This window comes from Bufo gargarizans, chromosome 1 (assembly GCF_014858855.1).
Source record: "Bufo gargarizans isolate SCDJY-AF-19 chromosome 1, ASM1485885v1, whole genome shotgun sequence".
Taxonomy (NCBI): Eukaryota; Metazoa; Chordata; class Amphibia; order Anura; family Bufonidae; genus Bufo; species Bufo gargarizans.
The window spans coordinates 147,133,543-147,146,438 of NC_058080.1; the positions used below are offsets into that span (position 1 = coordinate 147,133,543).

Consider the following 12,896-nt stretch of genomic DNA (forward strand, 5'->3'; position numbering starts at 1 on the left):
TCACCACTGGACCATTTGGAGTACTTAGGGATAAAGAGTGGTAGCTCATTAAGGGACTACAATAAATTAAACATCATCCCTTTGATAAATAAAGTAAAGGAAAAGGTCAGGGTTTGGCAGAAACTTCCTCTTTCACAGATTAATAGAATCGCACTGATTAAAATGATTTTACTGCCCTGGATACTGTACGTGATCGGCCCCTGCCCCATTTGGATCGAGGATAATTTTTTTAAACTGGATTGACAGATTTATCAACGATCTGATATGGGGCAGGAAAAGGGTCCGTATCAAGCTGCGATATCTTTGGTTAGCTGAAATTGATGGTGGCCTCGGCCTTGCATATTTTCAGGGATACTATTTGTGTTCTCAACTGCAATGGTGCATTAATGCTGGGGATGGCTTATTGCCATCTTACCTTACTAAACAACAGATGTGTCCTATACAGAACATATTTAGTATAGTGGAGGCTGGACTTTTAGGGCGCAGTGAACACACCTGCCCTATAAGTACAATGTTGCAGAAAGTATGGAATAAGATAAAATCCATTTAGAAGGTTACATATGCCCTGGAGTTCACCCCGTTAAGGGATAATTTTTTCTAAAATAATTTTTAGCCCTAAATGATAACAATTACTGGAATCGGAGGAGGATCACGATGCTGTCACATATTTGTACTGCCGGTAAATTAAAACCCTTAGGGAAAATATTTCACGAGACACCAAATACGGCGTTAAACCACTATAGATATGGCCAACTTAAGCATGCACTCGCACATATGCAGAATAAAATTTCTCAAACACCAGTCACGCAGTCACTGTTAGTTTTCTGTTACACTTTCTACGGGAAAAAATTTAGGGTTTCACAAATTTATACCAGACTACAAAAGGATTTAAACACTGTTATTAAATTTAAAAGTGTTGGTAAATGGGAAGCGGATTTGGGGTTAGGTAACTCACTCCAGTGACGGGAAGTATATCAAAACATCAAGAAGGCCTCCCTTTTGCGCCAATACCGGTTGACACAATTCAAAATCGTACACCTGCTAAATCTCACTCCGGGACTCCTCTCCAAAATGTACAGGAACAAAGAAAAATAATTTCGTTGTCTGAAATGCCTCTGCCCCGAAGCCGGATATGTCCATATGTTATGGAGCTGCCTGGCTATTAACAATTTTTGGAAAAGTATATTTCAGGGTATGGGGTCAAGGACTGAGAATAGCCCTCCCCCAACGATTGAATTAGCCATACTTGGGATATTATCTCCGGAGTTCAAACACAAATTATCAAAAGGCGAACAGACTCGCTGGCTGAAGGGGCTTTTATTGGCTAAGGTACTTATTCTTAGAAACTGGGTGATGGATAAGGCCCCAACCAGATCAGAGTGGGAAAGACTAATGCACAGAGTAAAAGAATTTGAGTACATTAAATGTAAAGGGGAAAAGCATCGGACACAATGGGAGGGTACTTGGCTGGAGTGGAACCGATAAGGGATGCCCGGGTGGAATCACTCACGTACATACGGCGGTTAAGGTATGAATTATAGGGTACTATAAGATAGGATAGAACAATCTGGAACGACAGTGGGAGTCACCCACCGCCCCTGCGTCAACCGTGGCCTGGCCGGGGGGGGGGGGAGGTTTTTTTTGGGGGGGTTTGCTCTAGATGGAAGGAGGGAGACAAAGGGCCTGCCATGCTAGGTCTTCTTCTTCTCCTCCACATGCTTGCTGGCCTATCAGGCCAATGCGTCATGTTAGTGTCCTAGCATTATGTATATTATTGTGATGATACCTTTTGAGATGTATATATAATATTCTCTTCTTTTTTTTTTTTTTTACATTTGTATATTGTCTTCCCTCTGAGAAAAAAATGTTGCTGTCACCAGCGGTGAAAAAATTAAACTGAATGTCAGTGATATTTAGGATGTGCAAATGCTATACAGGAGATGTAGCACAGGTAATGTAGCTGTCACTAGGGGTGAAAAAATTAAACTGAATGTCAGATATTTAGGATGCACAAATGTAACACAACAGATGTAAAAGAGGTTGTGTCACTGTCAGCAGCGGTCAAACAATTGCACGCAATTTAGGGCAGGTTGCGCTAATAATATATATTGCAGCCAGATAAAACAATAGTCCTTAAAAGGACTTTAGGGTCTCTAACACCTTTCAAGACTAAACCCTGCCTAAACAAAAAAACTTCCTGTCCGTACACTATCGGTCCCTTCTGCGGCAGATCTCCCTGACTAAGACTGATCCGAATCACGTGTCATCGGGTGCTATATACAAAAAAATGGGGAAAAAATTAAAATGGCTGATTTGCCATATTTTCGACACATCTTTTTCCCCAAAAAATTGGATACAAAGTGATCAAAAAGTCATACACATACCAAAATGGTATCAATAAAAACTACAGATTGTCCTGCAAAAAATAAGCCCTTACACATCTCTGTAGACATAACTATAAGGCCTCATGCACACGAGCATATTTTTTTTCCATGTCCGTTCCATTTTTTTGAGGACCATATACGGAACTATTTATCTAAATGGGTCTGTATGTCCGTATTTACGTTCCGCTAAAAAATAGAACATGTACTATTATTGTTACGGACAAGGATAGTACTGTTCTATTAGGGACAAGCTGTTCCATTCCAGAAAATACGGAATGCACACGGAAATCATCCATATTTTCTGCAGATACGTTTTTTACGGAATGCAAAATACATACTTAAGCCTAAGGCCTCTTGCACACTGCAGTTTTGCTCCCGTGGCCGTATTGCAGGCTGCATACGGCGGTTACGCAATACACGGGGCACTGGCCGTGTGCATTCCGCATCACGGATGCAGACCCATTCACTTGAATGGGTCCACAAATCCGAAGATGCAGTGCGGTGCGGAAGCACGGAACCCTACAAAAGCACTACGGAGTGCTTCTGTGCAGTTCTGATCCGTGCTTCTGTTCAGCAAAAAAAATAGAACTTGTTCTATCTTTTTGTGGAACTGTCGGATCACAGACCCATTCAAGTTGAATGGGTCTAGATCCGTTGCGGCCACCGCACGGATGTTGCCCATGCATTGGGGACTGCAAATTGCGGACCCCAATGCACGGAAACGGAACCACAATGGCCATGTGCAAGAGGTCTAAAAAAAGTTATGGGGGCCAGAATATGGAAATAAAAAAATAAAAAATTTCAAAGTTTTTCTTTTTTTCAGTATTAAAACATAAGAAAAACAATGTAAGCGTGGTATCGTTGTAATCAAACTGACCCTGAACATGAAGGTAATGGGTCAGTTTTACCATATAGTGAATATGGTAAAAACAAAAAACATGAAACTGGTGAAATTGAATTTTTTTCAACATTTAGAACTTTGTTTCCAGCTTTCAACTACATTATATGCAATATCAAATGCATTACATGCCATTAGAAAACAAAAACACAAAAATGTCTGGAAGGGGTAAATAATTTTGTTCTAGTCTCCTATTACATTGTATGGTATATTACCTAGTGCCAATAGAAATCACAACTTGTCCTGGAATAAAACAGTTATGTGAAGAGACAAATAAAAAAAATCAATAGCTTTTGGAAGGCATGAAGTAAAAAAAACTGAGTGGAAAGTGGCATCAAGGTTTGAAATTTGTAAAACATAACAAACTTTTAAAGTTTGATATTTATGTAATTGTGCTGACCTGAAGTATAAGTTTTCAAGTCATTTATGGCACATAGTGAATGCTATGATAATGAAACCCAAAAATCAATAGCAGAATTTAATATTTATCCCCATTTTCCAACCCACAATTTTTTTTTTTCAAGTTTTGCAACCCATTTTATGGAACATTAAATGGTGTCATTAAAAATACAACTTGTCGGGGGCGTGGCTTGGCAGCCGAGAGAGATGGCCGCATTAAAAAGTAGCTTCAGCACGAATCGACTAATATACACTGATTTCCCCTCTTTCAAGCCACTCTGTCCTCAGCAAACTGTGCCCGAAACCATGCCTAAGCCTCACCATGATGCCTAGAGGTAAAAGAGCCCGCGCCAAGCAAGGCAGACTCAACTTTTATTTCGACAATGGTGCAGGCGCTGCGCAGACAGGCCAGGCAGAAACTAATATATTGTCTTCGGGACAATGCCCGCATCTTCTCCTCCAGTGCAGCATGAGGTCTTCCAAAGCGCAAATGGCTCCAGACACTTACCTTCCAGCTCTGCGCATACAGCAGGGAGCCCCACGAGCAGTGGATCGGCAAGGTCATCTCCTTCACAAGACCACTTGAAATCATGGATGCCATCTTCCCCAGCAACGAGAAAAACAAAGGCCCAGACTTCAACCTACAGTGACAGAGGAGGTGACCTCAGAGTCCCCTGCCGCCAACCCTATCTCATCTATACTACAGGGGTTCCCTACTTCTGAGCAACCTGCCTCAGGCAATCTCCTTAGAAACATTTTAATAGCCTTTAGAGTGACCCTACACAGGGATTTCTCCTCACTGTTGGCCCCACTCAAATCCTCAATTTCTGGCCTAGACGCCAGAATCTCACAGGTGTAGCCTAAGATGAGAGAGTTTGCCACATCCCATAATCAACTCACAGACAACCAGGAGGAACTATCAGCAGATATATATTGCATAAAAGCAAAAATAAAAGATCTAGAAGACCGCTCTAGGCAGAATAACATAAAGTTTAGGGGAGTTCCAGAGGAAATGGGACTCTCTGACCTCATGGACTATTTGAAGTCCCTCATGCAAAAGCCATGACCTGATCATCAACCGGGCCCACAGGAACCCCAGACCTAAACATCTACTAGAGACACTATGGCTCAGATCCACTTTTTCAGAACAAAGGAAACGGTCCTATCTGTGGCCGATCAGCACCAGGAGATGCCTGCGTCATACCAGTCAGTGAAATTATAGACAGAATTATCTGCAGCAACATTGTGACAGAGGCGTTTCTGGCCCATGTCACCATAGCCCTAAGAGAGCACAAAATCATGTATAAATGGGGCTTAACCATGAAGCTAATAATCAATCACAACGGAAAACAACACAGCATTATCTCCGTGGAAGAAGGCTGACGCCTGCTGGGATCGTGGAATATATCAGTCCCATCTTCGGATGACATCCACCAATCTCATCCACATCATCTGGTATCTGAATGGCACACAGTCAGTGCTAAGTGGGGAACCAAACACTGAATCTAGATGTCCCTTCATGTGCTGTTTAGTCTATTCTCAGTGCTTGGCATCAAACAGGACTCTTCAAATCTTAAAGTTCTTCATGTCTGGATTACATACCCCTTGGATATCTGACAATACTCTGGCTGTTCCCTCATGTCATACAGTTTCATTACCATAAAAAACAAAGGGGTGTTATCCTAGCTTTCAGCAATTCTATCGCCTTTTACCCAGCACCACAATAGCAGATACAAATGGCAGATATATCATTATAACATGTCCGGTGAATAACATTCCATATACTATAGTTGATATCTACGCACCGAATAAACACCAAATTCATTTTCTCAACAAGGTAATGGCCAAAGTAGAAAAAATACAAAAAGGCCACCTGATTGTGTGTTACGATTTTAACTTGGTGCCTGATGCAGAAGTGGACTCTACAGCGAGTAGCAGAGGGTCATATCATCAATCCCCTGTTGAGAGGCGAGGAGATGTATGACATTTGGAGACTCCATCATGCTTCCCTTCGTTTCTATAGCTGGCCATAAAATCCGCCATAGGTGCGATGTGAAATGGTCAGACCACGCCACCATAACCCTTTCTATTCAAGAAACTTACAACATTAGGGATACTCTCTGGCGTTGTAGCCCATATTTCATCTCAAACAGGGTTTATAAAGATAAATTAGCCAAAGCTTTGGTTGAGTACTATAGTTTAAATTAGTCTCAAATCCCTATAGTTTATCGAATGCCCACAAGGCTTTTTTTAGGGGCATTTTTATCAAACTAGGCCATCAGGCAAAAAAATCACAGAGAACAGACAATGCAAACTATTCTCTCTCAGCTAACTTCTGTAGAGTCCCTGAACAAAAATTACTTCTCCTCTGACAGGGCTACTCAAATCCACTCCTTTAGAACACAACTCAGGGAATGCCTCCTTTTTACTTACGAGAAAAACTTGAGATCGATAAGGGCTAATTACTATTCTCAGGATAACAAAACCGGACAATTGCTAGCCCGCCGCTTAAAAATGTGTGCGGCAAAGTCCAGGATCCTCTATCTTGTGCACTCAACTAATTGCAGTAATATCTATGATCCAAAGGCAATAGCAGATCAGTTTGTGGAGTACTACTCTGTACTATATAACCTCCAGAACTCACCTGATACGTACGTAGCACCTACTTCAGACATATGTGCATATTTGAAGACTCTGAATCTTCCATCTTTGTCCTTCCAACAATGCGATCTTCTGTCTCACGAAGTGGCTAAAATTATTACATCCCTCCCTCTACATAAGTCCCTAGGCCCTGATGGTCTATCTAATCTCTATTTTAAAACCTTCCAAGAACAACTGGCACCTCATCTAACAACAGTATTTAATAAAGCATTCCAGTAAGGGTCTTTCCCAGATGAAATGCTTGAAGCCACTGTAGCGACCATTCCAAAGACAGGCAAGCCCCCTGACAGGCCTCAACATTTCCGACCTATTTCCCTTCTAAACACAGACCTAAAAATATATGCTAAAATCTTAGCAACCAGGCTATCAAATATTTTACCATCCCTGATAGTTTCTGACCAAACAGGCTTTGTCAAAGGCAGACAAATCACGGACAATACCCATCGGACCCTACATTGGTAGAATATATCAACCAGAAAAGGGCGGGGGCCTTGCTGGTTACTCTAGACGCTGAGAAGGCATTTGACAGTAGTGATGAGCAGCAGGGGTCATATTCAAATTCGCGATATTTCGCGAATATTTTGTAGAATATTCGTTGAATATTAGCAAAATCGAATATTCGTTATATTCTACGATTTTATTTACTCGAAAAATCGGCAAGGTAATGATTGTGTAATATGCAATTTTTCGGATTCAGATTTTTTATTGCAAATTTTTCAACTTACAACTATTAGAAAAAGAAGATTATAGCACTATATTAGCTAAATTGCTCTATATTCGATTTTTTTTTTCCGAATATTCGCTAGATTGCTATAACTTAGTTTTATTCGTAATATTTGAATATTCGTAATATTCTAAAACAAGAATATATAGCAATATAGCGAATATTTGCAAAAAGGAATATAGAGCAATTTAGCTAATATAGTGCTATAATCTGTTTTTTTATAGTTGTAATTTTTTTCCAATCTGAACTTCAGATGAAAAAAAAATTACAACTATTAGACAAAGAAGATTATAGCACTATATTAGCTAAATTGCTCTATATTAGTTTTTTTTTTCGAATATTCACTATATTGCTATAACTTAGTTTTTTTAATATTCGTAATATTCTAAAACAAGACTATATAGCAATATAGCGAATATTCGAAAAAAACGAATATAGAGCAATTTAGCTAATATAGTGCCATAATCTTCTTTGTCTAATAGTTGTAATTTTTTTCTCATCTGAAGTTCAGATTGGAAAAAAATTACAACTATAAAAAAAAAGATTATAGCACTATATTAGCTAAATTGCTCTATATTCTTTTTTTTTTCTCGAATATTCGCTATAATACTATAACTTTGTTTTTTCGAATGACAAGTCATTTGTCACAAAGTTAAAATTTTGGGTGAAATTCTGCAAATCAGACAAATCAAACTTTTAAGAAATTTGTTTATCTCTAGTAATGATGAAAAATAAAGCCACTGTCACCAAAAGTGTCTTGCCCTGAAGGTTAAATTACCAGCCTAAAAGGGTGGTCCAGCGTAACAACATAATCCCAAGAATATGAATAACTCACTTTACAAAAGTCTGTTGAAGTTGGCTGCTATATTATTTACTAAGTCTCATTAGCCTTGTCTCCCTGAAATAATTCTCCATTTACTGAATAATAAAAACAGTTCTTTGGACATTGGTTAAGTTGGAACAAAAAAGAACCATAAACTTATATGGTAAAAAGTGTTAGACAAGGATGATATCTGATGAGATCTTGGACCACTGGGGGAGGCACATGTAAAAGTGAATCACTGTTCCTTCTTTTTCTGTTATTCTTTCCCTTAGAGAATTGTTGTACAATGTCAACAAAAATCTTGTAGAACTTAGGGCGTTTTATTTGTTTTGAAGATAAAAGCAAACTTTGTGTCCCATTCTTTAGCTGGAGAACGTCCTTCCCTCGCTGCACCTGCGCCGAATACTGAACGGGACGGCGCAGGCGCAAGATTTTCTAAGTATACACAGCCGGCGAAGGAGAGCAGTGCTGTCCTGCCCCTGTGAATCAAGAGAAGATGGACATGAAAAGAGGTGGGCAAACTGTGCCTCTAGGAGCAGGTGCAACGCCCCTCTGCTCCTAGAGGCTAATTTGTATATTATAAAAGTTTGTTTTTCTCAATAAAGGCTTCAGGCAGTGAGATAGCACTAATATAGTTATGTTCAGCTGACATTAGCACATTGCTAATGTCAGCCAGCTTAATACCCATTTTTTCAGGTGACAGAAACCCTTTAAGTGCATAAACGTACAGCAATAAGTCACTTGAGAGAATTGAGTTGTGTGCAGTAGAGCATAAAATTAGAATATAACACTGCCCCTGTAGAAATATTAACAGAGATTAGCCTCTCATTCTATAGTTGAGACTCGTTAAATTTGCCCCTTTATTTCCAATCACAATATAAAACAGACACTCCAAAAACAAGTTTATATATTCCAAATCAATTACAGTATTTTAAGTTTAATCCTCTTTTAAATGTTTAGTTTTGTTCTCACTCTCACTCTCCATTTCATTGTGTTAGTCTGAATTTCTTTCTTCAATTAAAGCTCCATATCTGTTGCTTTGGTCATTTTTTGAACAAATTATTCACTTGTTATCCATAAAGACTACTATGGATGGCTCTGAACAAGGTCTCAGAAGAAGAACCAAGAGAGCACCCCATGACACTTATTGAGGATGTATACATTCTTAGAGCTCATGCACGCAAACATATTTTCTTTCCACTTCCGTTCCGTTTATTCAGTTTTTCCGTTCTGCTAAAAAGTTGTGCATGTCCTATTTTTGTCCGCAATTCACGGTCCAAAGCCCTATTCAAGTAAATGGGTCCGCAAAAAATACGGAACGCACACAGAACACATCCGTATGTCATCCGTATTTCATCCGTATTTTGCGGATCCATACTGTAGAAATGCTATGCCCAGCCCATATTGCTCATGTGTTTGGTGAATAATAAGTTACTGTTTCCATTTCCGATACGCAAAAAACGGATCGCATACAGAAACCAAACTGATATGTTTTGTGGAATAACGGAATGGAAGAGGACTTAAATCAGAGAGATCCGTGAAAAACGGACCTCAAAACAACGGTCGTGTGCATGAGCCCTTAAAGAGAGACTTAAGAACAGGGCCTAACAAGATCTTGCCATCGTTGTAGGATTTGTGTTCTGATCAATTAACATATTTTTTTTATACATACTTAAGGATTTTAATTTTGGCTTAACAATTCCTTACCGTCAAAACTGGTCTGATGAAGTAGCAGTGCACGAAAAGCCCATACGCATTTTTTATTTTTTTTTGCAATTGCAATTTAAACTTTTTGTGTGTGATAAAAATCCCAATGGGTAAAAGCAAAATAGCATGATTTAAAAATAATTATCAATCTGCTATCCATCTTTTGAATGATGGAGGGTCCCTAGAAAATATAGTATGCAGGGGCGTAGCTATAGGGGTGGGGGCTGCTTTAAGGCACAAATTCAGAAGGGGCCCATTCAGGAGGAGGACTAAAATATTTTATTGTCAGGGCCCCCTCAACAATATTATAAAATTACATTAAATACAGTGACACTGTAGGAAATTAATGGAACGACTGTCTGGCCTCATCTGATAGAGCAATTTTGACTAGCCACAGGAGTGTGGGTTGCGCAGGAGGAGGGGGTTGCAAAGAAGTTGCTGGGGGGGGGGGGGGGCTGTTCAAAAGGACCCATTTAAAAATTTGCTGTAGCGCCCAATCATTTCTAGTTACACCACTCATAGTATGTGTTATCATACTGTATCTGATGTGTGGTTTGTGTGTAGTGAAAGATCTAATTGTGGTGCTAATTACATTGTAAATTGCAAGAGATAATTTAGTTTTAGATCAGACAGTGTCTCTTATACCATAAATATTATTATTGAAAGCCAAAGATAGACATTGATAACTGTTAGTTTGGTTGAAGAGGTCACAGTAAAAACAACAACAAAAAGTAAATTAAGGGTATGTTCACATGTAGCATATATGTTTCAGATTTTCCATCAGGGATTTGCATACAGAAAATCCCCAACATATTACAATACCAGAAAGTAGATTTTACAAATCACATGTGGATGTACCCTAAAAGTCCAAAAATCATACTTACCTCAAAAGTAAATTAACAAGATTTATACTGCAGACAGTGGTCCAACAACGAATAAAAACTCTATATGATAATTTAAACCTCTGACATAAATTACTTTTTTTTAAATAATATTAGCCATCATTATATGTACTTTTCCAATGGACTGTAGGTAAACCCACTGAATTATTTTAGGAGAGTCAATTACAATGGTGCCAACAGGGTGCCCTCGAGTTACCATATGTTCTTTACCTTCATCATTACCATTATAATGTTAATAAAGTAAAGAATACAGTATGAAGAGCAAATAAAATCAGAGAGACCTTCACAATTTCTAGTGGAACTGTAAGTAAATAAAAAGATGTGGAACTAACAGTGAAGGCCATTGATTTCAATAAGCTGTCAGTCTCTCATCGCTATGGTGCTTCACAATATTTGTGCTTGTACTGGTGTTAAGGTAATGATATACAGTAAATCAGGAAGCATGCACATAATTCACTCATGCACAGTGAATCACTTAGAGGAGAGGTAGGAAACCTCCGACATAAGTAAAATAAATGTACTCTTACTGAGCTCAGTACATATCGTATTTCCAGTCTGTTCTACTTGTACTGAGATGTGATAAACCCCCCTAGCACAACATAGCCAACAGGATGCTTTGGCAATGTTAAAGGTTCTTCTTCCGTCATTGCTTGTCAAACTATTTTTCCAATATTCACTTTTTACTGTTTTTCCTGACAAATCTAGCAGATGAAGAAGTAAAGCAGCAATGCCATAGAAAGCTAGGGTCTACCGTGAGTCAGTGGTTTCTTAGAAATGCTTCAGCCATTTTGGAGTGCTATTTAATGTACAAATGCACTGCTTTCAGAATATTACATCATTCAAATGGGCCCCCACAGTGAGGGAGATATACCTGGCTTTTAAATAGTTGGGAAATATGGCCATATGTTTAGGGACAGCAAACTTCTGTGGGTTCAAAATGGTATCTAGCCTGCTGGAAAAAAAAATTGAAACTAGATTGTCATGGCCTGATTGGCTAATGACGGCTAATCAGTAGCCATATTTCACTAAATTTGTTTTAAAAATAATTTTCTTATTCTGCCAGTTTAGTATGGCATGTCATTGGTGGCATCCTTCATGTAAACTATCTGAGAGGGCGTTGATTGACCCCAATCAGGCTTTTTGTAATCTTATGTGTATGGCCAGATTAACTCCCATACAGCCTGAATTAAGCAGCAGTTCACGTTTGACCTCAGTGCAACTCCATCTTTGGTCAGGAAAAATGGGGGATACGGGACCCATTTTTTTTATCGATCACAGGGATCCAGGCAGGAGTTAGGCGTTAAGTGTGTTTGGTGGAAAAACCTTTTATTATTCTTATTTTGACCCTTATGTAGCTTGCGTTACGTAGACCATTTATTTACACCAGTAGGTAGGCATCTTTGGTGTATGTGGTTCTTGAATAACATGACATTTCAATAGTATTTGATATTTATTAACATTTTCAAATAAAAGTATATAAGGAAAATGTCCTCATATTTGGTAATTCTGTATGTTTCATTTTTTACCCTGACTCTTAATATCATGTTTGTTTGAAAAACCCTACCTGTGACTCTGAGTCTGTCAGCACCAATAGTGATTTCCTCCTCATCAGCTGAAAACAGCATCCTCCCGTCCTCATTTGACCTAACTTCAAATCTTTTACACTGAGCTTCCACAGCATCTGCACCTGTATTGGAAAGAGAAATACATTTGATTAAGTAAAAAATAAAATAAAAAATGTATCAGAGTGAATTTACTTAAGGAACAGCAAAGTGCTGACTTGATAGATGGTGTGCACTTACCATTACTTAGCAAGGCATGACTTAAATGATAGATAAGCTGTCAGGATGCCAGTTATAAAAACTGCTACTGTGGGTGAAGATTGTGATTATCTGTATTAAGTATTTAGGAAGTTTTTCTTACAGGTTGTATGGTCAACAGCTATTCACACTCTATTAAAAATGACGAAATAATATATACTTTATACTATGCAGCATATTAAAAAAAATCTATCCACTGGTTGCAATTTAATTCACATTACAGAATAACTATTTTAAAAACGGGCTGACAGATCTCTCCCTATTGAAAAAAGCATATGCACTCAGCCCAAGGTAAATTTCTAAAAATGGCCTTGCCATTTTTCAGATCAGAAGACATAAAAGATAAAGGCTCCCAGGTAACGTGTGTACACACCGGGAGGCATTTACCAGCAAAAAGCAAAAATGTTTCAGACCATTTTTTTATGAACACATGAACATTAAATTCTACAGAGCAGTTCATTTTTTTTTTTAAAGCGTTATATATTTTTTTTAACACCTGCACCCATGCATTTACTCATAGCCATATACTGTATGTTGCTGTTACTTTAAGATTACGACTGCTGGCGGTGTGTTGAGAA

The 12,896-nt window shown here is 38.6% G+C and overlaps 1 protein-coding gene across 2 annotated transcripts in view; it reads right to left on the reverse strand.

Annotated features, from left to right (window-relative positions):
- The window catches only part of SGCZ (sarcoglycan zeta), a 1,451,138-nt gene that overhangs the window by 45,065 nt on the left and 1,393,177 nt on the right, over window positions 1–12,896 (reverse strand). For both annotated transcript variants that reach the window (XM_044295758.1, XM_044295685.1), the window contains one exon: window positions 12,063–12,185. In XM_044295758.1, coding sequence (XP_044151693.1) covers window positions 12,063–12,185 — 123 coding nt within the window. The remainder of the gene's footprint in view (window positions 1–12,062; window positions 12,186–12,896) is intronic.